General features: G+C 39.3%; 3 protein-coding genes across 3 annotated transcripts in view; 2 read left to right on the top strand and 1 right to left on the bottom strand.

The window, feature by feature from the left end:
* The window catches only part of LOC146632435 (guanine nucleotide-binding protein G(i) subunit alpha-2), a 52,530-nt gene extending 38,934 nt beyond the window's left edge, over positions 1 to 13,596 (top strand). The window contains exons 4-9 of the mRNA XM_085353339.1: positions 6,306 to 6,466; positions 9,665 to 9,793; positions 11,784 to 11,913; positions 12,404 to 12,557; positions 12,664 to 12,856; positions 13,502 to 13,596. Of these exons, the coding sequence (XP_085209465.1) occupies positions 6,306 to 6,466; positions 9,665 to 9,793; positions 11,784 to 11,913; positions 12,404 to 12,557; positions 12,664 to 12,854 (765 nt within the window). The 3' untranslated portion in view covers positions 12,855 to 12,856; positions 13,502 to 13,596. The remainder of the gene's footprint in view (positions 1 to 6,305; positions 6,467 to 9,664; positions 9,794 to 11,783; positions 11,914 to 12,403; positions 12,558 to 12,663; positions 12,857 to 13,501) is intronic.
* A 2,896-nt stretch (positions 13,597 to 16,492) lies between these two features.
* Positions 16,493 to 18,735, top strand: inka1b (inka box actin regulator 1b). The gene is made up of 2 exons (XM_085354378.1): positions 16,493 to 16,564; positions 17,792 to 18,735. The coding sequence occupies exons 1-2, from the start codon at positions 16,562 to 16,564 to the stop codon at positions 18,719 to 18,721; spliced, it is 933 nt and encodes a 310-aa protein (XP_085210504.1). The 5' UTR covers positions 16,493 to 16,561; the 3' UTR covers positions 18,722 to 18,735.
* Positions 18,736 to 21,249: 2,514 nt separating this feature from the next.
* Positions 21,250 to 25,110, bottom strand: part of uba7 (ubiquitin-like modifier activating enzyme 7) — a 32,599-nt gene continuing 28,738 nt past the window's right edge. The window contains exons 22-24 of the mRNA XM_085354376.1: positions 23,578 to 23,679; positions 22,346 to 22,428; positions 21,250 to 21,382 (exon numbers count right to left, since the gene is read on the bottom strand). Of these exons, the coding sequence (XP_085210502.1) occupies positions 21,250 to 21,382; positions 22,346 to 22,428; positions 23,578 to 23,679 (318 nt within the window). The remainder of the gene's footprint in view (positions 21,383 to 22,345; positions 22,429 to 23,577; positions 23,680 to 25,110) is intronic.

Here is a 25,110-nt window from a genome sequence, read left to right as displayed (position 1 = left end):
ATGTGATGTGATTGTGAGGGCGAGATGTGCATTTGGATTCAGTTAATTCAGATCTTTAATTAGGTGATTAACGAACTTCATTATTATGACTGCACAATTCGAGCATATCAGAAGTACTTAATGAACACACTAAATAATTAGGTGCAGCTCATACAAACACACACTAAGTTAAACACAACAGGGCATCCGTGAAACTTTTATACTTAAACCTGCAGACAGAAGACAAGAGATGCTGAGTTGCAGTCTCCTGCACCCTGTGAACACTTATCAACTTTCAAACAAGCTGCCGGTGAGGTCTGACAGTGGCCGTGTGTGTATCCTGTAAGTGAAGCTGTAATAGAAGGATTAAGGACTCTGCTGTGGTGACGTTTTTTTTCTCACCCATAGATCTGTCAAATGGCTGGGTGTACGTGATGCTACTCTCGCACTCCCACACATAGCAATTAGTGTGCTAGCCTGCCCATACTTGCGCAGCAGCCCTGTAGAAATTGACACACGCTTATGGCTTTCATACTATTCTTTAATTATGCCCCATATTGGATTTCAGTTGAGCTGATTGTAGCAGCTGATCTGCATGTGATAAGGATCATTAACAGACACATTATGCTGCTGTATAGAAGTAAACATGAAACTCAAGTCAGTGTTTGCAGTTTCATGGTGATTCATTGCAGCTGCAAGTGCAGTCGGAGCCTGCAAATTTGTAAGTGAATGACAAAGAGGAGAAGGATAAGGCGAGTGTGTGTGAGTCTAATATTCTGCAGTCTGCAACTTGTAGCTGTGTTAAAAAGAGCAGAAAGAGTTTTAGTAAATGTGTCACATTCCCAGAGAGCCATCATAAACATCAATTTCATTGGCAGCATGTGAGCGCATCACTCATAGTGACGCACCACTAAATAAACACATTTCAAAAGAACAGTAATGCTATTGGTCCAGTCAAGACATTGACTGGACCAATAATAAAGGACATACACAAATTCAGTAAGCTGGCCATTTAACCAACGTAAACATCACCATCTAATAGGCACAGACGTACATTCACCGGCTGCTTTGTTAGTACTGGACTCCCTTCTGCCTTCAAATTCGCCTTAATTCTTCACTGCATAGATTTAACAAGGTGGTGAAAACATAACTCTGAGATTTTGGTTATTATTGATGCAATAGCATCCTAGAATTCCTGCAGATTTTAGGCTGCAGATCCATGATGTAAATCTCCCATTCCATAACATCCCAGAGGTGCTCTATTGAACTAATATCTGGTGACTGGAGGTCATTTGAACACAGTGAACTCATTGTCAGTTTCAAGAAACTAGGTGTGTTGGAAGCATCCATCAGAAGATGGGCACACTATGTTCATAAATTTGTGGACAGGGTCAGGAACAGTATTCAGAAATGATGCTCAGTCACTACTAAATAGCCCAAACAATTAAAAAAAATATAAAAATAACCTTCACGCAATTACACCGCCCTGCAGGATGAATCCAGGCTTTTGTGGTGTTTTCTGTTGTCCAACTTTTGTGAACCGTTGTGAATTTTAGCCTCAGCTTCCTGTTCTTAGCTGACAGGAGGTAGTACCTGGTGTGGTCTTCTGCTGCTCTATCCCATATACTTACAGGTTCAATGCGTTGTGCATTCAGAGATGGTCTTCTGCGTAACGTGGTTGTAGCAAGAGATTTGTTGAAATACTGCTGTCTTCTTCTCAGCTTGAAGCAGTCTGGTTATTCTCCTCTGACTTCAACAAGGCATTTGAAATGCTGCTCACTGGATATTTTCTCTTTTTCAGAACATTATCTGTAAACACTAGAGATGGTTGTGTGGGAAAATCCCAGTAGATGCGCATTTTCTGAAATACTGAGACCAGCCCTTGCAGCATCTTACTTAAATCATCTTTCGTCCTCATTCTGATTGTCGGTTTGAATCCCAGAGAGTTGTCTTGATTATGTTGGCATGTCTAGATCTAAACTGGGTTTTTGGCATGTGGCTGATTTGACATTTTTGTTAAGGAGCAGTTGAATACGTGTACCTAATAAAGTGACCATGATTGTATACTGACTGGATGACAATGGCAGGTAGAGATAGTAATAGATTTCTACTCAGTCCAGTTTGTTTCCATTCACAATTACGAAATGTTTCATTATGAACCATTTGTGTATTTTGATGCCATACATATTCAGAACTCTAGAAAATCCTGACTGCAGTTGCATTAAGTTAGTTACACATACAAATGTGCAGAGAAAACCAAGGTTTATTTATTACTCTTAGAATTTCTATCCTTGAGAATAAAGGTCAGAGAGAAATAATTAACATTGTGCCAACAGGAAGATGGTGAACTGAGAGAAACAAGCAAGGTGGCAAACAGCAGGAAATCAAACCACAGTCTGTTGAAGCAGCCCTGCATGCTGTTACTTTGAGTCATACAGACCTATCTCATATATCTTACATGTGGTCAGCCCAAATTGGCTGCCACATTGCTTTATCACATGTTGTAATGATATTATAATCACTTTACTTTAAAATATTTCCTCTTTGTGCCAGTTCTATAGAGATATCGCTCACATTGGTCCATGTTGTATTAGATTATCAATAAGTATTTAATAGGGGTGCAACGATATTCGTATCGATATTGAACCGTTCGATACAGTGCTTTCGGTTCGGTAGGCATATGTATCGAACAATACAACATTTGTAATTTATTTTATCAACTTTCCTTCTGACGATGCTGTCAGTGTTGAGCGCTCAGTGAATCTGTGTTCGACTACTCCGCCTAGGCTGCACTGTCGAGCGCAGATCCACTGAGCGCTCAACACAGACAGCATAGTCAGAAGGAAGAGAGCAGGGCAAGCTAGCGAGACAGAAGTTAAGGTCTCCTTGCAACATGGACCTCCCCCACCCTCATTCAGATCTGGCGTTTGGAATTATTTTGGTTTTCATGTGACATATGACCCTGAAGGTAAGCGCGTCATGGACTAAAGTAAAACAGTATGTTGGATGTGCCATGCAATGCTCAATTACATGGGTGGGAGCTGGCGTGTTAGCGCAGTTAGCTCGTTAACGTGTTGGCTGTCTAGCCCCATGCACGGGTGATCGGCGGTAGCTCGTTAACAGAGATTTGCCGTGTTGTGGTGTTAAGGTCATTTCAACGAGATTAACCTGAAAGCACTAGTGGGAACACAACGAATATGACTGCACATTTACGCCGACATCATCCTAGTGCAAAGACAAAAACAACAAGCATGCTACTACCTTTAGCCGAGTCATTTAGACAGCTGTTAGCACGTGATTCTCCTTATGGGGACCTGATATGTTTAATATGCTGCTGATGTGACCAAGTGGTCGGCGGGGTTATGAACAAAATAAATAAACTTGACGCCACCTAGGGGAATTACACCCCCAGGAAATATATTTAAGAAAAATAAATAAAAGGAATAAAAGACCGCACAGATTCAAGGATGCACACTGAGGCAGGTTGGCTTCCAATATTAAAACAGTTTTATTTATAGAAATAAATAAAATATTATAAATAATATTTTATAAATAAAATATTAAAAGTCAAGATGTAGCATCATTATTGACAGTGTCCTACAGTAAAAATAAACAATCGTGGAACTTGGACTTACCAGCAGCCGTGGAACCAAAAGAAAATCACACCAAAAGAATCACTGCAGACCACCCAGTGCTGTACAAAAGAAAGTGTGAAAACGACCCACCACCTGAGGTCCCAGGGCCACTGGCTCGTCCTCCTTCACTGAAATAAAACACAGAAAAGTATGTTAAAAGAATAAAAGGACACTGAGCGTCAGGCTCGCTACAAATCATAAAAAGACAAACACACTTTAATAACTTTAATAAAAGAAATCACACACACACACACGGGAAAGGCTTATTCCCCACGGGTCAAACTACCACTCGTGCTGGTAATAATTATTCTCAGGCGTAGGCCGGTCTGGCTCCCCACCGGCTGAGACCGGCCACCCAGGCGATTTAGAGTCCCAGCACGACACTCGGGCAGAGAATCACTTCAGCCCGATCACAGAAGTGTGGGTACGAGCAACAGTCCAGGGTAAAATAGAACACCAGGCGAACCCAAAAAAAAGGTAAGCCTACTTAATAAAAACAAGATAAGACAAAACAAGACAAGACAGCAGACTCCACCAAGGAGGAGTTCACAACAGCAACTGAGAAGGCAGTCCACTCTTCCAATTTAGGTTGGACAATTTACCATGGAGAGGTGAGTACAGCAGTGAACCCTGAAACAGATAAGTGTAACCTTAAACTCTTATAGCTATGAATGCTAATAAAAGTAGTTCTAACAGCTTACCCCAGGACCGGAGGCACTATACTCTCATTGGTGGAGATACCACGAACACCTCTCTCCGCAATGGCAGAATTAAACAGACTGCTGCGCTACAACAGGCCGGAAAAGGATATTAACACCAATTCCAGTATTCGGAGGGAATCCAAGGTTAAGCGAGAGCATACCTGTAGCTGTCGTATAATCGGCTCTTGCTGATTAGTCCGTCGCAGTACGCCAGCATTTACTGCTGTATCGTACCAGAAGCTCGGGAGGAATTAATCCAACAAGACATCGGCTTAGCTTTATACAGGCTAGCGCCACCCTGCAATCAATGTGCAGGTGGGTTCCCAATTAACCCGATCACCTGATACAAGGAGCGAGTGCAGTGGAAAGAGAGCGAGGGTGGTAGAGCGAGCGAGAGAGAGAGAGAATGAGAGAAGAAAAACAACGGAAGGCGAGTAGCCCATCTGGCTACACTGAGAATATAGCCCAGAAGAAGCGGATAGTATAGCTTTTATTTTGGAAAGAGACATTTCTCTGTAATAAACTCTCTTTTCCAAAGATGAGTGATTCCTCAATCAGATACAGGGCTTGCAATATCGCTAGCCCGACGTCCTGGGGCTAGCGATTTTTTCAGTCGGGCTACCAAAATCTATCTCTTCCCTGCCCGTCGGGCTATTGTAGGAAGGAAAAATATATGTCAATGCTTTTGCATTCTTTCAGAAATGTAGCTGGGTAATTATGTCATTGGCATCGGTGAGCCACTGTCAATATGTGACATATTGAAATCGCGTTTGAATTTGCGCTTGTTTTTTTGCTTTCACTTTGCAATCGTGCGAACTGTGTATAGAGAGCGACAGCACTGATCTGTGAGTGATGATAATTTGTGCACCAATTCCTCTGACATCGTCTTATTAATTGTTAGCTTACTACGCAAACATGACAAGTGAAATCTCCCGCAGCAAGCTTAAACATGTGAGAGGTTGATCGCGCAGAGAATCGCTGAGCTTATGTGTGTGTGTGTGTAAAAGCAGCAGGATTTATATTTTAGTTCTGCTGAGCCAAATAAGACAGGTCAGGGTGAAGAAGTGACAGCCAAAGAAAAGCTTACCACAAAACGGAGAAGTTATGACAAATCAGACTATAAGGCAAAAAGAAAGTGCAGCTTTATGGTTTCATGGACAAAATAATTTCTGTGGCTGCAATATGACGAGCTAAACAACCAGGGCTGCACATAAGTGGTCCGCAGGTGCGCATTCGCTGTCAAAATAAAAAACACGCACAAGGGTTAGGGTTAAATTTAAAAACTGTACTTTTGAGTTAAAATATATATTTATAATTTTAATAAATGACAAATTAAAAAGGCATGAACATTTTTTTTGTATCGAAAAAATATCGAACCGTGACACCAAAGTATCGAACCGAACCGTGAATTTTGTGTATCGTTGCACCCCTAGTATTTAAATCAAAATCCGATTGTAACTGCCTGTTGAAATTTCTCTAACATGTTACACAGGTTAGCTTGTTTCTAAATATTTCCATAGCTGAAGAATATGTTTTGGTTTCCAGTGGTGCCATTTTGCAGGAATTCAAGAACTATCAGAACATGTTTGCCAGCTAATTGCCATTGTAATTTTTCCTCTTGATTGTACTGGCAGAAGAAATATCCTTTCTATTTCTAAATGCCATTGTTAGATATTTCTTAACCTTATTCCTTAGCTTTAGCTGAAATTTTTTAAAAAAAGTTACCAGAGAAATACAACTAGGGTTTTTGTCATTTGATCAGTTATATGAAATTTGCTTCAGGAACGACTTCCCTCCCAGCCATTATAGAAGGGGAAGTAACAGCGGTTACTCTTTAATGTCCTGTACATAAGAGCATGTAACTCTTTGTCTTTAAGAACCAACTGGATCTTTGATCATGTTTGATTGTGTCAAGGATAGCAGCTGTCGCCTTGGTTTTAGTTGCAGTGTTCTTAACAACCCACTCCTGTGTCCTTATTGCCCCCTGCAGGACGATGCCCAGCAGCTCTTTGCCCTGGCTGCAGCTGCTGAGGAACAGGGCATTCTCCCTGATGACTTGGCTAACGTGATCAGGCGACTGTGGAGTGACAGCGGCATACAGAGCTGCTTTGCAAGATCGCGAGAATACCAGCTGAATGACTCGGCGGCATAGTGAGTGTGAATTTGTGGGCGGATATTTTTCTGCTGTGATCTGTTAATTAAATGCAAATTTACTGATTTTTACTGTGCATAGTCTCAGGTTTCCACCATGAGCATCTTCTCCTGCTCGTACGTCAGTCAGTATGCATTCTGTTTACACCAGACGCTATATTAATCCTCTACAAATGGAAATGTGACTAATTGGGAAATTTATCAGTTGTTTTCATATACAGATGAAGATTTGTTTAAGAACTAAATCACTACATTTGCTATTTCAAAAGGCATAAAGGTCGAGAGAGTTATAGTTTGAGATTTTTTTAAATTTATTTTTTGGAAGGGATGTGCAGTCCCTTCAGCCTCGGTCATATGTGGGAGCTTTGAACCTGTTTGTGACTTCTCCTGGGAGTCATAGAGACAGGAAGGATTGTTCACTAACTTTCATTTAGTGATTATTTCTCCCTCTCTGGGTTTGATTTTTTAATACTATAACCCGATAAGCAGAGCACCGAATAATTTGTCTTGGGGGAGTGAAAAAATTAGATTAAAAAAAAAATGTGTTTACTTCAAGGAAAATTAGCTTAGAAGTAAACTTTGAGAATTGATAGTTCTTATAACACCCTCAAGTGGTCATTTTTTATTGGAACATGCTGATTAATTTTGTGGCAGCGCTATGTAAAAGTATGAAATGTTGCTTTATGTGATATTTCCGCAACAACTCTGTCATGCCATTTAAAAAATCTATTGTAATGGCTGCTGTGCTGTGAGACAAAACAAAAATTGTAGTCATTTGTTATAGTTATAGGTTTTGTTAACTCATTAATTATTCTGTAACATTTTAAGTATGCATGAATGGTTTGATCAGCCCGATTGAAATGGTGGATATATATCTCAGTTTCTCTGTGAAGTGTGGGCTGGCTGGGCAAGTAAAGCTCCCAGTTGGCCTCGGATGATGATGCAATGCTTGTGTAAGCCAGGCAGTGTCAAACATGGTGCTTTCACACTCCCCTACTGACCAGCAGTCTGTCAGATAGCAGAGAAAATGCAAAAAGGACTGAGGGGAAGTGAGAAATATGAGTTGTAAATTTTGACATAAAAAACAAAAACAAAAGAAATTACCTTCTTTCTTGGATAGTCTTTATAATGTTTCCTTTCCCCCACATGCTTTTCATATTGAATACTGCTCTTAAAGGCAACATGTCTTTAAAAAACAGAATAATATGATGGAGAGTATGACTGTATTTCTTATCATGTGATAATGGGTATAGAGATGGGGTTTGTTCTGCATGCTATGATGTCATTTTACTCCAAAGGCCTATACCAGCTTAACATTGTAGAGATTGTGTTACGTTGGTATCAGATTTTATTTTTTAACCCAGTTGATGGCATCGTGGGAGACTGAAGGCAAGCAGTAAAATAAAGAGATCTTTAGTATGAACTTTGCAAGGCACTGAGGTAGCAGGAGAAAAAAAAATACAATAAAATCCATAAAGCAGTGCAAGCAAACCAACTGTGAGGAGCTTGCACAAGAAACTGAGGAAAACACTGGAACTAGTCAGAGATGAGGGTAATGACCTGACAAAGACTGGGGGAAAACAAGCAGACTATATCCACATCAGGAGCGATGGATAATAAGACACAGATAAAAAACAAAATGAGGGAGGCAAAAGGAACAAAACAGGGAAACAAATGCAACAAAAGCATCATGAGGAGTTGAAAAGGACAAAGGACTCACACAGGCAAGCAGAGGACACAGACAGGAAATACAGAAGGGATGTGGAAAAGGAAAAATCACCCAGGAACATAAGAGCAAAAATTAAAGGTAATAATAATGGATACTTTATTGATCCCCATGGGGAAATTACTTGTTTTTCTCTGCATTTGACCCATTCACTCAGTGAAGCAGTGGGCAGCCCACTAAGCAGGCGCCCGGGGAGCAGTGTGTAGGGACGGTACCTTGCTCAGGGGTACCTCAGGGTAGCCGTTAAGTGGATTCGAACCGCCGACCTTCCGATCATGGGGCGACCACTTTACCTACTGAGCTATCCCTGCCCCAGGTGTAATATAAATCAAGCATCACACCACAAGTACCATGGCAAATTGGAGTGATGATGAAAAATGTGTCATCGTCCCCCCCCAAAAAAATGCATTTAATACAGAGCCTTACAGCTTGTGCAGTATTACACACTTCTATTGCAGGAGATGCACAGCTGGTAAACTGAAATGGACAAAGAGAAAAAGACATCTGAGATGCAGCAGCGTACTGCAGCAAATTATAAATGATTAAGGTCAGCAAAGTAAATGTGCAGACGTGTTTTCTCAAGCAGACAAATAACTTCTAAAGAGATCTTAGGCAGAATTAAGCCAACAGATAACTAGTATTCAGTGTAGCTGTTGGTCTCTGACAAGCTCAATTTTAGTAATGAGTGCGGCCGAGGCAGAGTCACAACCAATATTCAGTGTTACCATCTGCAGGAAACTCGTTGGCCGGAGGCGCTATAGCACAAAAATCTTACAACAACAGAATCAATCAAGAGGAAAATATGCTGCAAAACCAATTTCACATATACAAACTCAGCCATGAGTTCTGCACTGAGTGAATACTGAGTAGATGTAGCTGCAGGTTTTAATCTGTTGATGAAACACAGTGATATACTTCTAGCATTGTATCTACTGAGAGGGAATATTAAATATCAGCATGATGTTACACACCTAGAAAAGCCGTTTTTAGGCCACATGAAAAGATGGCAAATATGAAATGTTTGTGGATATAATAACTCGCATTACAGAGAATAATAATCAATTTTGTTTGTAGCTGGTCAGCAGTTTTATAGTGGTGATTTATGAGGAAATGGGCCACAAGATGTTTTTGTTGAGTGGCAAGTGAAACAAACTGATAGCAAAGCTGAGCAATAAAAAAAAGCCAGAAATAATGAAACTTTATTTTTCTGTTGTAGTTCTGCAACTCTAAACTGGCTAGAGTGAAAGATGCACATTGCATTTGACTATAACTTTACTGTAGGACCTGATTTACACACTTCCTTTAAAAGCACTTCAGAAATCAAAAGTTTAAAGCTATTCAAGTGACTCAAAAATTGCAGTTTTGGGTAGTGCCTCAGCAGCCACACGCCTTCCTGTTGTTGTTTTTGTCTCTCATTTGTTGCAGATTGTAAAGTCATTTTGAAACCTTGCTCTCTCTCTTTCTGTCTTAAGTTACCTGAATGACCTGGAGAGGATAGCTAAAACAGATTACATTCCGACCCAGCAAGATGTGCTACGAACTCGGGTTAAGACAACCGGCATTGTTGAGACTCACTTCACTTTCAAGGAACTCCACTTCAAGTAAGGTTCAATATCAATAACCTGTCAATTAAAAGTGACATATTTTTTAAACAAAATAAATATATAGATGAAAAAAATATATTATAATTTCACTTTGTCACAATTGGGTTGTTTTTTTTTTTCACGTTTAAACTTCTTTAGCCATTTGCATTGTTTTGTGAGAGTTCTGGGACCCTCACTTGAAAGTTGAGCCCCCTCCCCATAGGCAAGAGGCAGGGTACCATAGGTCATAGGTCACCAATCTGACACACATATTTGACTTTTAGTGGGATGCCGAACATAATTTGGGAAAAGCAGTAAGGCAAAAATGTCACTTGAATATTAGATATGGGCATGTTGTCATTTAATTAGTGTAGACAGCGGCATATCAAGATACCTGTTCTAGAGTCGTATGACCTTCCTTGTGTGAAGACAGGCGAAAGATGTGAGCTGCAGCCCTGAACCTTTCTCGACCACACCTTGCAAAGCTGTGGAAACTGTACTGCTCAGTCTGATCAAACATGAAAACTGTCTTTAACCTGCCAGCTCCACAGTAGTTCATGTCTGATATCTGCACATCTAAGAATAGAGCAGTATCAATCTGTAGAGTTCACTGTTAGTGCCTTCTGCACAGGATTATTTTCAACCATGAAAACGTGCCTAAAGGAAACTATTTCTTGCTCTGTTTTACGTGTTTGGTGTCTCATCAGCAGTTCATGGGGATTTATGAGGGAAATGAACCATGTTGACTGTGAAAAGGGCAAGAGAGGACCTGATTTTCTCTACATTTTCCAGAGTTCATGGGTTAACGTGGTTCTAGTTTACCACAAAAAATCTACACTTGATTTTGATCTCAATCTTTATAGCGTTAAGAGGCAAGTGACCCTCCTGGCTTGAAATATGTTAAAACATCAGAAGACAAATTATACCAGCAATTAAAAGCTTAATTACTGTGATTGCGCTAAGAGCTGACTAATAAATTAGATCCTTCCCACAGTGCTCCTCCTTAATAAAACCAGAGCATTATTTAGTAATAAAACATGTTTGTCTGACATGGCACAGAACTAGTACTGTTGGTCTTACATAAAATGTGCTCTAACCCAGCCCAAGCACTTATGTGTGGGATAGTAATGCATGCATAGATATGTAAAGTGAATATGTAAAGTATGTTATATAAATGTGCAAAGGGTATAAATGGAGAAAGAGAGTGGCAGGTAGATAAAAAAGATGAGCTATATTTTTGGGGTTTTTTGCAGATTTCTTTGTCTTTTTGGGTCTCAACACATTTTAATGCACTTTTTAATACATATTAAGAGGTTATGGGTACGGTAATAAAAAGGCAACTGTATCCACTTGGCTTTGGTGTGACCTGCTTCCTGATAATCTCTGATATTTGCTTTGTGTTACAGCCTCAGTATTTGAGCTAAATAATGCATGAAAGCGATCAATACAAAAAAAGCCACGTTTGTGCTGTTTCTGCTCTATTCACCTTAATGAAGCCGATGCTGTCACCATTGACAGTGGCTGGCTTTAGATCACGTTGTGTCTGGTCGAAACTTCATTTTGGGTTCCAGTATTATATATGTATACAGTAGTTGTCCTGGTGAACTGTTTTCATCTTTCCGTAGGCTTTTCTCACACCTCTCTTCTGCGAGTTTTAATCAAGTCTCAGCATCTCCATTAACTGAAGCTTTACTCTGAATATGGACCCTGTCTGCCTCTTCTATCCTGCACTGACCCTGCAGTCTTTTATCAGATAAATTATGTGACAGACGTCTCTCCACCTCCTCACCATTTTTGGTCCCCAAACAACTACATGAAAGCCAATTTATTTCCTGGCATTGAATGTCACTCTAAGTTTGCCCTTCCTTCATTCACAGCACTTTTCCTGAAATAGCAGTTTTTTCCCCTGTTAGGTTCACATTACTCCTTTTTTTTTATTGTGACCTCCTTCCCCAAATATAGACACACAAACACACAATTTACCTCCTTTGTTTGATCTCTCTGGCAGAATGTTTGATGTGGGAGGCCAGCGCTCAGAGAGAAAGAAGTGGATTCATTGTTTTGAAGGAGTAACAGCCATTATCTTTTGTGTTGCACTGAGTGCTTATGACCTGGTGCTGGCAGAGGACGAGGAGATGGTAAGGAAAAGTCCACCCTCTTATGCTTGTGTGTATGTGTACTTGTATGTGAGCCTCTTTCTGTATGGATGATATCACTTTACTAGCTTCATAAATCTGCTTTCAGGCTCATTTTCAGTATGTGATACATTACATTATATTGCACTGCAAGGAATGTACCATTTCCCATCCCTCCTTATAATGGCTGAATGATAGTCAGCTCCATGTTGTAAAATTAGCTCATTGAGCTTCACTGTGAAGTGTAATTATGCAATAAAAGACGTAATAGCTATTTGTTCAAGTTATAGCACATGAACTATTTAACCCCAATTTCTTGAATTGCTTAAAGAAAGTGCTCAGGAGACATTTGGCCAAGAGATGCTGTGAAGTACCTGAAATATTTGTCCTCACTTTTATAATATAGAAGAACATTGTCCCCTGGTGGCAGCGCTGATGAACTGTTACACTGTAGTGAAAGTCATGAGCCATGACCAGTTTTGATTCTCTTTAGAACCGAATGCATGAGAGCATGAAGCTTTTTGACTCCATCTGCAACAACAAATGGTTCACCGAAACCTCCATCATCCTCTTCCTCAACAAGAAGGATCTTTTTGAGGAGAAGATTACCCGCAGCCCTCTTACCATCTGCTTCCCCGAGTACGGAGGTACACAGCGGAGCATCAGGAATGATACTGCATCTGTGATCATTCTCTGCAGAAAGTTCAACTTGATAATAAACTGCTTCCTTGTCTCTTAAATCATATTTTACAGGCGCCAACAAGTTTGATGAGGCTGCCAGCTATATCCAGACCAAGTTTGAGGACCTGAACAAGAAAAAGGACACCAAGGAGATCTACACCCACTTCACCTGTGCCACTGACACCAAGAACGTGCAGTTTGTCTTCGATGCTGTCACTGACGTTATTATTAAGAACAACCTAAAAGACTGTGGTCTTTTCTAAAGGTATGCTTCAGAGTGGGTAGAAATGTTACCGTAAAGTCTAATGGGCTGTTATTCATTGTATTTTCATTTGGGTTGTCATTTAGGTGGCCTATTAATGATCTCATCAGCTATGTATTGTCTGTACTGGCACAACTTAATATTCAGTCTAGAGCTGTAATAATTTATCACTGTGAAGAAATAAATTGGCAACATTTTAATTTAATGCTTCATCGCTTAAGTAATGTGTAAGAAAAGCTGGCAAAAATCATTTAGCTTGAGCGCATCAAGTGGGTTGCCTTGTTGTTCGGCAATAGTAAACAGTGGATTATCCAGAGTAAGACAAATGTCATTGCTGTGATACAAAATTAAGTTCATGTCTGCTGAAAAGAAAATTAAAGGGAAGACAGAACTTGGGAACTTTGAGTTTTTCAGCATGAATTTGTATAGTGACTTATTTGAATGTGATTTAAATTGAGTGAAATTACTTTTTACATTGCATTTTTTTAACTTCTCAAGATCTGTGCAATTTTTTCACTAAAAATTTAATTTGCAATCAACACTAGAAATCAGAAAGTCAAACGTGAAACAGGAGCTTCTTTTTCTTCATTTTATTTTATGTACATTAACTTGTCTAAAGAATGTATACTTGTTTGTCTTTTCATGCAGGACAAAACCCGACGCACACAGACTGCATGAGTGACTGCAATAGCCATGAATGATTACTGCTTTTCATAATGAAAACCATAAGAGAACTGATTCCTAGAGGGGGAACCTGAAAGAACTTTAACAATCACTGTTTTGCAACCATCACGTTATCTGTCTGATCTGTTGTTATTGTTTTTATATACTGTATAGCTTACTGCTCCTTATCAGGGGTTACTTGTACACATATATGACCGAGAACTTTCTAATTTGACAAAAGCAATCAAATAACAATTAAGGCACTTACATGAAAAGATCTGCTTTTTTAATTGCATTTGGAAACTGTGTAACTGTATGTTGGCCAACTGGCCTTCAATAAATGATTGTTGTAAGAGTAAAGTTTGACACAATTAAGACCTGCAATCTCATTATACCAAACGACTAAATCAAAACACTGGGGGAAAAAAACAAACAAAAAACATGTTTTCCATTTTCGTGGACCAGTTGGGGAACCTCTTGGTATTTATTTGACTTATTGAGCGTTCTTTTATATTTGGATCTCTTACTGTGTTTTCCTTTTAGGTTTACATTTTACTTTGCCTTTTACTTTTGCATTTTAATAAAAGGATAAAGTCAAATGAACCTTTTTTTATAAAAATTCTATTAACTTATGTTAACTGGCATTTTATGAACCTTTTGACTGTAAACAGAACTTATTTTTTAGAAGAAAACCAACAAGCATGGAGAATGAAAATGGATGAAGGGAAAATGTTTTTTGTACAATGTTTACACAGAATCAATATTCACTCTTGTACTATAGTGCATTGTTCTGCATGACTTGTCCATAGATTAGCTTGTATTCCCCACAAACTGATTAACATTCCTTAAGTAACTTCTTAAAAGAAACAAAACATAAATGGTTATGTGTCACTTTTAAGATATCTGCAAAATTTTTAAGTGGTTATGTCTGTTCCTAACATGGATCGTTCTGTACTTTTTATTTCAATCCAAGTCTTTTTACATATGTTTGTGCCTTGATATCTGTTTACACTTGTTCTTTAGAGACATGCTATCTTCATAGTGTGAACTAGGGCTATTTCTACTCCACTTCAGTTCACAAAATCTGTCATTTAGGATGCACCACAATACCAAGACAAATGGATGATAGTTGTTTGTTAACATTAAAAGTCATTCACTTGTTAAACGTAAATAAAGGTTTGGTCACATGATCTTTTATTCTGCTGTGTGATGTGTTAAGGGAAAATTCAGAATACTTTATTTTGTTTCTTCATTTTTTTAACCAGTTCACTAGCAGAAGGACACTAAAGACAATGAATTGAGCAACTTTAAAATATAGAATAAGCACTTTGCTGATTAAAAAGACATCAACAAAAAACTGAGAAGAAAAGGACAATCATACAACTAAACTAAAAAGTATTTTGGTAAAACAAGACTATATAAATACCATTCGGACAAACTGCAGCTATAAGCCAAACTTGTTTTCTTTTATTTTAATACATCCTTTACACCAGGGGTGCCCAATCCCGGTCCTCGAGAGCTACCGTCCTGCAGCTTTTAGATGCATCCTTGTTCCCACACACCTGAATCAAATGAATGGCTTGTTATCAGGCCTTTGCCAAACATGATGGCATGCTGAAGAGGTAATCAAACCATTTGATTCAGCTGTGTTGGAGTAGGGATGCATCTAAAAGCTGCAGGATAGTAGCTCTCGAGGACTGGGATTGGGCAGCCCTGCTTTACACGTTAGTTCTTGCAACTGAGCATGTAATAGGTACTTAAAGCAAAGAAATGAGTGCGACTGCAACCTAAACTTTGCTGAATTACAATACAGAGTGTTGTCAGCATATAAAGAGGTGAGATAATGACGCGCGGTAGTCATGCCAGAAGGTATTTTGCGTTTCAAAAGGACCATTAGAATAGAATAGTGAATACGCATTGCTGAAGAAGCTTTGTGGAAAAGATCCACAAGGTGGCGACATGTAGATTTATTTCTATCAATACATACCTGGGACTTTAGGCCTTTAGTAGCCTGCACGATTCTGGAGAGAATTAAAAAATGTATTTTAAATGCTTGTTTATCAACTGAAATCACAATTTTTCATTATTTTTTCATTATATATATTATAACTAAATTAATAACTAAAACTGCACGTGGAAGAAAAAACATTTTATTTAACTAAAATAAAAAAATAGACTTTTAGTAAAGGTTTAAACTAACTGAAATTATTTGTAAAGTTGGGGGGGGGGGGGATATAGAGGTAATGTCCTTAGTTTTAGTATTTGTTAATCTAATAAACTGTATCATAACTTAGCTCATGAGTATTTAACGGGCATGTTTATTCTAACTTGTCTGAAAACTCAGAGTTATTTTTTGTTGCTAATACTAATCTTCCTAAATCTTGTCTCTGGCATATTTCCTCCATACAATAAAAGACTAATATTAACACTGAAAATAGCAAAAACATTTCCAAACACTAACAACTAAACCGAAACGAGCAGCACTACTCTGGAAACTAAACGGATAAAAAAACAAACAGTCAAAATGAGATTATAAAAACTATAATAACTCTGCTGGAAATGTATAGTGCTCAAAAAATTCAAAATAGCAATTGGACGACTTGAGTATTCTCAGGTGTCTAATTTAAAGAGCTCCAGATGTGGAGTCCCAACAGTGTGGTGTGAAACGCACAGCGGGAACTACTGAAATGACTCCAGGGGGCATCTTATTTCAGGCGACTCACTATTGGCTGGTTTTTTAATGGGCTGTGCTGATTCGCTGCGACAAAAAGCTCAGCATCGACAAAGTCCGCTGACGGAGCTTCATTTGGTTCAGAGGAGAGAGGACCCACAAAGAGCGAACAAACCTCCGATCAGCTGTTCGTCTGAGGAGTTGTTGTTGATTGTGCTGCGATTCATTTGGAGCCACATACAGAGGTGAGTATTGGCAAACCGCTGTGTTTTTAGGAAGGGTGGTAGTTGCCACACGCTCAAAACTTAATCCACTACTCTCTTTTCTTTTGCAGAAAAAAAACACAGGCTTTGAACTTCACTTTCTCAGAAGCAATGGTAAGTTTATTTTTTCTTTAGTTTACTTGTGTTTTAGGTGCTGCATTAGTTTCATTAAGAGTACAAATGCCCCAAACCCCTTGGTAAACCCACTATGTGAAGCTTTCTTAAGACACTGGCTTATCCTAGTTTTTTGGCATTTATTTTCTGTTTTGTTTTTATTTTATTTCTTGACCAACTTCTCTTTATAGTGCTTTAATCCACCAAGTCACTGTTAATTCAAACCAGAATTGCCTTTGCCAAAAGCACACAGCTGGGTGAATCACTTCTAGCCCATTGTGTGAAAGCAGCCAAGAAGAACAGGGCATTTTAAAAGTGGCAGACTGACCACAGAATCTCACAGTGGATGTCTCTGCATGTCAGATGAAGTCTCCCCCAGAGGCCAAATGGTTCAGCACCCACAGCTGTGATAACATCATGGCATTGTGGCACCTTTAGTACTCCAAGACAAACAGTGACAGGAGTTAGAAGCTCAGCAAGCCAAATATTGTAAGAACCTGAAAACTAAACAATAGCATTACGGATTAGACTGGAGGCATTTTTGCAACTCCCTGACCCAGAAACTCTTAGTAAATTGTAGTTTTTTCTTCATTTTTGTAATGATCAAAGTGCAGATTAAAATTTAAAGGATTTTTTCATCAATATAATTATACTGCCTACTCGAAGATGGTTTAATTAACACTGAGCACATGATCTTTGTGCAATTCCAAAATGTTGCTGTCACTTCCTGTTTTATAATACATGCCAGTCCACATCCTGTGAACTAGGGGAATCCAGAGAGGATATGTGAGCCTTCACACTCCACTCCAGACTAAGCTCTACTTTGTTCAACTTCCGCTCTAAATTTAGGAGGCAGGGAGAGTTTTCCCCAGTATGAAATGTGCATCCTGTGCTTTTAATTCATTTTCTGGACTTATATTGCATGGGATGGTTTTTCAGGAATGCTTGAGTTCTTATAAGGCCAGAGAGCACAGTGATCTCAGCTGGTAAAAATCTTACTGGCCGAGTCCTGGAAATAACACACTGAACTGTTCAAGATATAGCTAGAATGGCCAGGGGATGATGGGATATGTTGGAAAGCGGCCTAGGAGCTCTCTTGGCTGTTGCAACGAATGAACATAGCTTGTCTTTACTTAAGTAGTTTTGGTGGACATGTCAATTTTGAATAGACTTTATTTAAAATCTCCTTGCACCACTAACTGTTTGTCTGCCTCTCCTGTTGTGCAGCTGTGTTTAGGAGATTCTTCTGACTGCCTCCGGGACCACATGCAGTACATGAGGAGATCCCTGCAGGATTTGAAGCAGATAAGCAGGCCGAGGCCACTTAGCGAACCATGTGTTCAGTCTTTCGCTGTCACTCGGTTATACAAACAGAGGGCACAGCAAGAGCGACTCACTCGACTGCGTGCTTCTGATGCCAGTGAAGCCAGCACCTATGACTCTGCCTGCTGCCTGGCCAGCCCACTGGAAGAGGAGGAAGAGCAACAGGAGCATGAAAGGCTGAAACAGGGCTCTCCCAGCAGTGAGAAGAGTGTGGACTTTGACTCAGGTTACTCTGAAGCTTCTTGGCCTGATGAAGGCGTGGTGCTGAGGAGGACCAGAAACATACGAGTTTCTTCTTCTGCCTGTCTCCGCACAAACAGAGGACCTTCTGGTCGTATCCGACCCAAATCAACATCAGACGCCTGTCTGGAGCGCTGGACATCATTCGAGGCCAGTGAGCAACAGGACTGGACGACAATGCTGCTGAGCCGCAGCAGGAACAGACAGCCCTTGGTTCTGGGTGACAACAGTTTTGCTGACCTAATAAAGAATTGGATGGACCTACCGGAGCTTCCTGAGCCAGCAGAACAAAAACCAAATGCAGGCCGACGTCTTGCCAAAGACATTCTGGTTAACATGCGCCGAAAACTTGCAGGGGTGTCCAAAGGTGTGGAGATGAGGCAGAGGCCAGGAGACTCCACCAAGGGCTGCAGGAGTGCAGAGGCTTCTAAACGAATGTCCTGTCCCGTGGGACTCCAAGGACTCAAACCTTTCTTTCACCAGTCCCACACAGGTCTACATACACTGGACACTGATTTTTACCAGTTCACCGCTCTCATGAAGACAGGGAGCCGGCAGCCCATCATATGCAATGACATCATTGGCTACATCTGAAGACTGTACCTACAGACACCCGTTTCAAAAGAACTATTGTTTTTTCAGTGTTTATATTTTTGGAATAAAAACTGATTATTATTATTTTTATTATTAGTATTATTATTTAATGCAAATTTGTCTGTCCCTGTTTGTCTGAGCAGTGCTAAATGCTACAAGAATATTAAAAATGTACAAAAAACAATCAATGTTTTGCATTCAAATAATTTTAATCATCCTAAAGCTTCATCATCACAGCAGTATTTTGTGTCAACTTTTAGCAGACATAAAACGACTGAAATGCGTTGATATAATTATTGTATCACATCAATTAGTTAAAAACAAACAGAAAACAAATACAAAACAAGGTTTAGGAGCTGTGTAAAGGGCACAGAGTTTGTACCAGATTAAGAAAAGGGAGTGGTGTGCATCAAAACTTGCACAGTGTAGTTCAAAAGTCTTGATCCTCTTCTCATTTCTTTATGTTTTCCTAGGAAAGCCTAAACTAGATCCAGTTTATTGAAACACGTGCATATGGAAATACATTATATAAGGCAACTGTGGAGAGGCAGGTTCGTGACTGCTGGATTATGTGTGTTTCTATCCAGGTATGCTTTTACAACACTGGCAGTGTGTTTGGCATCACTCTCATGGTAAAAAATAAATAAAAAGAATCTATAGCTAATCGGATGCTTTTCAGATGGTATTGCATGGTGGATCAACTTCTGACGATACATTTCTGGGTTCATAATTCCATCACTTTTGACCACTCTCTGAAATCCAGTCCCAAACCATGACAGTTCATTAAACCTGTTTCCAATAACTATAAGTCCAGTTCTTGTGTAATTTAGCATACCTTAGCATTTTCTGCCTGTTTCCCTTTCTTAAGAAGGCTTCTTCACAGCAAACAGAAGGTAGATCAACTGAAGAGCCAGACATGTCTCAGGTATTGTGTCAAGTTATTGCTGGACTTTCAGATGTTGTTCATCTGCTGTAGATAGTTTTCGTACGTCTGTCACTTTTTCTTTTGTCCTCCACTTGTCCAATTTCCTTTGAAGCCCACACTGCACATCTTGCAGAGATATGCCACATTTCAGCTAATTTCTCTTCAGGAATCTCCAAAAGGTGATTCTGTTCATCTGGACGTAGCGTTTTCAGTGGGAGAAACATTTCGTCACTCATCCAAGTGACTTAGATGAGTGACGAAATGTTTCTCCCACTGAAATCGCTACGTCCAGATGAACAGAATCAACTTTTGAGTTACTTACCTGGATGACTGAGAATGCATCAAGACGCTCTTCAGGAATCTGCTTGCTGGGGCAAAATTTCATTAATGTCAAATGAATGATTGTTGGCATTGTTTCATAGATTCAAAAAACACCAAAATGTTTTTTGTGTTTGCAACAATCTGCTAGTATTTAAAGTGCCTAAAGATACAATTGAAATTGTTTCTTTGCTAAGTTGTCAGTTATATGTAGGCACTACACTAGTTTATCCATTGAGTTAGGTGCCTTTTTACGCTGAAATAGGTCATATATTAGTGTAATGTGGATTAAAACAGTCAAGGACAAAATTAAAAATGAGTTAAAGGCATCCAATGTCCAATTAAAAACTCTTCAGAAAGCCTGAAGAACTATTACTCAAGGCAACTTTGAAAATTTGGAGAACATCTGGCTCCTCGGAAACAATATATATAAAGAAATGCGAGGTGGCTCAAGAGACTTGCACAGTACTGCATGCACAATACCAGCAGAGAAAGAACATTTTAAATGATGGGGAACTGAAGTCTGTTCATGAAATACACAGAAATAACTTGTTCCTCAAAGAGGCATTTTATTGTTCCAACTGAATGTAATCGCAAATTGCATCATCATGCAAATTACAAGGTAAAGTTGAAGACATATATTAAGTAGTTGCAGAGAAAATTACAGAGCTGATTCACTTTATATAAATCAAATTCAGACAAGAGCATCAAGAGCGTGCTAATAATGTCAGCCTGTTAATGCGAGGGTGTGGAGTGAAACATTGAGGCTGCAGAAAGGGGCGGGGAATGTACAGAAGCATGCTGAGGACAGATGAAATCCTGCTAAATGACTTTGGCTTCTCCACTCTGAACATATGGCAGTATATCTTCCGTATCCATAAACACTGTGCACAGCATGACCTTAACTTAAGCCAAATTACCAACACTGGCCCAGTAGTGCGAGATCTATCATGTATGTCTTTGCAACTTCACAACTTCTCAAAACTTTAGGTAAAAGAGTGCAGTTTGCCAAGATTCCTCATTTTCCGTAAAATGATTTATAAATCGATATATCAGTGTTTTTTAAACATAGATCATTAACACAACAAAGAATGCAGTCTAACAAAAATCATGCCATTTCAATAATTTAAAAACACGAGGAATAAAAACGTAGAAGAAAATCATTCAAATATCAAGCTCGGGTAATAAAATCTGTTCATTTTTAAATGTTAGATCCTGAGAAGTCCCCTTGTTACACAGCAGCAGATCCATGAAACTCATATTTACTGAAACTGTGCCGATGGTATCACAAGTAAAGGTATCTGATCGTTGGGACTGACTCGCAGTCCTCGTCTTCAGAAAATGACGGGATTAATTCCAGCATCTTCTTATGTGGAGGGATGTCTTCCTTTGTTACCTCCTTCACTACATCAGACACCCTGCAAAAAAAATAAATAAATAAATCATAAGCTATTCTAAATAATAATGTGGAAATCAAAGTTTGTGTTGAACAACTACATATTCTCACTATTAATCAGGTGCTCCTACTAATACCTCTTTTGTAGTATATATCTCCACATGGCTTTACATTGCATGAAAAATCTTAAACATAACTAATAACTAGCAGATAGAAGAAAATTAACCCCAATAACAAATGCATTGTCCAAGTTTTTATGTTCCCTTTTCACTGGTCCAAGCTCTGGACAGGGTGACTGCACAGGAAGTGAATACTCCAGAGGACATTTATCTTGTATGGTCTGCTGTCCACATGGCCCGCAGTCTGCACCTCTCTCTCCCTGTGGGTTAACCTAATCATAACAACAACACCAGCTCCCCAGAGACTTGAGCTTCCAGTACTCACAATATTATTTTGGCAGACGGGACTAATAATCGAATGTTTCAGTTTACCCAGTGAGCCATTGCCTATAAAGTTTGGAGGTGAAAAGTGATTTATTACATTTCCCTCCTACTCTCTTCAAGGAATCGAAAAATCCTGCAGGGTCTTTATTTAACTGATAAGGAGAGTTTGCAGCACGAGTCATCTGATTTATTTCAAACACCCTGGAGCTAATGAAACATGCCTTTAATTTGCTGCAGCATTGAATGGGTCAAATACCATAGCTTCTTCTAAAACGCAGAAAAAGAATGTCACGCTCATTTTATTCTTTAACGTCTTTCCTCAACAAACAGAAGGAAACCCGAGGAGGAGTTTCAGTCATCTGTGTTTAGTGATGCGTGTTAGTGTGTCAACATGCTCTCTCCTCACCGGCTAGGAGGAAACACCTCATTAGCCTCTAAACAAACAGGAGACTGTTGCTTATTGTGACTGTTTATATGTGCAGCAAAGGTCACGTAAAGGTAGTGATGGGCAGTTTGTACTGTATCTGTGTTTTAAGACATACCTCTTCTTCAGCCTCTCTTTGTGTCCATTGAATAAGACAGAATTCCCATAGAAAAGACTGCAGACATTCAAGTTGCACTTTTCCTGCACAAAGACAAATAGTCAAGATTAAATCTGTAGTACAGTATAATAAGCACAATAAGCCATGACAGTAAACACAGATAGAGTGCACGCAGTAACAAAGACTGATGTCCTTCTGCAAGGACACCAGTCTGCAGAGCTGTAAGTCTGCAGCAGTTCAGAAAACTCCACAAGCAAACTAAGGAAACACAGTGGTTAAAAGGTTAAAAGAAACAACTGGAGCACTGAGAAGACGTGCCAATTTATTTTCTCTTTGCTTCCTCAGAAAAAATAAATTCAACACCATCAATAAACCAAATGTCTGTTCAGAGCAAGATTGCAAGCACCTAACAAATAGGCTGGTTGTGCTGTGCTCAGATGTTCTGGTTGAAACAAACATATCTCATACGTATGATGAAGACAGTGACTCAGAGATCAAATGTACAGTGTAGAAAAGTAATAAAGATCGCACTAAAAACAGGAAGAGTTACAATGGGATGTTAAGGATGGGTTTTCCATCACTGAATTCTAGGATACGACATTCAGGTCAACAGTCAGCTGTACCACTCTATCTGGGATGGAAGTGACATCCTGAAATTAAACGGCTTGCCATTCCTCACAGTAGAGGACTGAATTCAGTATCATGTGCTGCTCTTGTCTTTTGTTACTGGTGATAAGATGGACAACCCAGACCGTGGTTAAAGTACAACAGTGTCAAAGTTGCCTTCAACCAAAGCACAGCTCTAATCTGAACTGCTGAGAGGACTTAAAAGGTACAAAAACTGTGACAAAAACAGTGCAGAAACAGGAAAATGCAACAGTTATGACAAGCTTTTCAGTTAAACTGTTCACTGCATGAATTTGTAGATCTTATTTTCAAAAGTATTGTTTTAGTAATAAAAGGAGCAATTACCTGTTTACTTATCAAAGCCAGTCTTTAACCCACTACAAATTTCAACAGTAAGAAGATTTTTATTCTCTAATGCTTATTCACTGTAATTTTTATTTCTCTGAGAGGGTAAGTGTAAAATAGCAAGTCAGGTTATACTGGATATATAATGGATGTTGTGTAGAGGGGTGGAAAGGTTAATAAAAAAAAATCATGCGTGTACTCAGCAGCACCCGCTGTGAAGAAAGTGTGTTTCCTTGCTGAAAGAAATAAGAAGGCCATACCCTGATACACTGGAACAGATCCTCCAAGGTCATTTCCTGCTGACCACTTCTTCTGCCCTCAACGAGGAAGTCATCCCACAGGCTGAATTTCTTTCCTGCAACCTGATGATAGACATATTACATACAGCAACACTCACACGGACAAAGATGACAGACAAAGTACTGCTTGCTGTGAGGGATGTGCAGAAAATGGTTAAGTCCATAACAAGAGTCCCGCATGCTCAAAGACAGAGAGACTGCATTTTTCATTGGTAGAGCAGCTGAGAACAATCAGCACTCTAGAACCGGCCACACTAAGGTCAAGAAGCTTCTTCCTCATATACGATGAAGGGCACTTTTCTCAAGTTACATCTTTGAAACTTCACAGTTTATGATCTGCACCAGTAGAATCTACATTCATCCATGTGATGTTGTGTGTTTGCATCTTTATAAAAGTAAAAAAATAAATCTAAAAAATCTGTGTGAATATAAATGTGTTGCAAGAGAAACAACATGGGAATTTCTCCACAGACTGCCAGATTGTACTTCACTTTGTTGACATTTTAAATCTGAGGGACTATTTTCTTTCTCAATTTCCTGAAGTTTTTGAGTCTAAGTATAAAGACATCCATTGTTTGAACTCTTCTTATTTCCACTGTAACGACCGTACCTTAAGGATATTCAAGGTATATTTGCACAATTTGATCGGCAACCTTTCCAAATGTCCTTAAATGGCCACATTAAGGTTGAGTTAATTGGCACTTAAGACAATAAACTAAAACAAATTGGAATTTTAATAGTTTTGCTGGTATTATATCATTATATTGAGCAGTGGCCAAAGTGAAATGATTGATCTGATTTTAATTTTACAGCCTACAATACAACAGAGGCCAAAAACAAAAGGCACTGCCTTCAAACCCCTCGCTTTCTCATGGGATCAGATTGTAAATTAAGTTATTTATAAGGTCAATAGGATTAATCTTTGACTTTGCACATTGAGACAGATTAATTAAACCCTTGTAAGCATAAACAATGCATTTGCCACTGGACCTATTGTTCATCACTTGGCGCTATATGCGTACCCTAAACATGATAATCCACATATGCAAGATCTAAGGGAAAAAAAACATCACTTGGTGGAAATGGATCAGAAATCCTCACGTGCAGAAATTAAGTCTAAACATGTCACGTAGTCAGTCGACTCTGCTCACATACAGACGCTGTCTGCTAGGAGAAGTTGTGAAGATCAAAAGTTGGCTCGAGCTGAGAATACCAAAACTCTGGCTGAACCTGGGTCCAATTATCTCTGCTTCAGCAGCCAAGGGGAACTTTTTGACTAGCCCTTACAACTCCCACCACTTATGAGGTTTGAGGCTATGGAGACACACTCGAGACATACTTTTACCCAAGTCTCACTGGACGTGATGTCGATGTCCTTTGTCCCAGTTTTCAGACAAAGCACACTTTTGTAAATGGACTAATAGTTAAATACTTTTCTACTCTATTTGAGCAGTTAAAATGCTTTCTTGCATTTCGTTTGCAAGATGTGCATCA

Source organism: Diplotaxodon limnothrissa, linkage group LG5 (genome assembly GCF_057381915.1).
Source record: "Diplotaxodon limnothrissa isolate DT_005_m linkage group LG5, D_limnothrissa_male_GT1.1, whole genome shotgun sequence".
In the NCBI taxonomy this organism is placed as follows: Eukaryota; Metazoa; Chordata; class Actinopteri; order Cichliformes; family Cichlidae; genus Diplotaxodon; species Diplotaxodon limnothrissa.
This window is presented reverse-complemented; position numbering and strand designations above follow the sequence as displayed.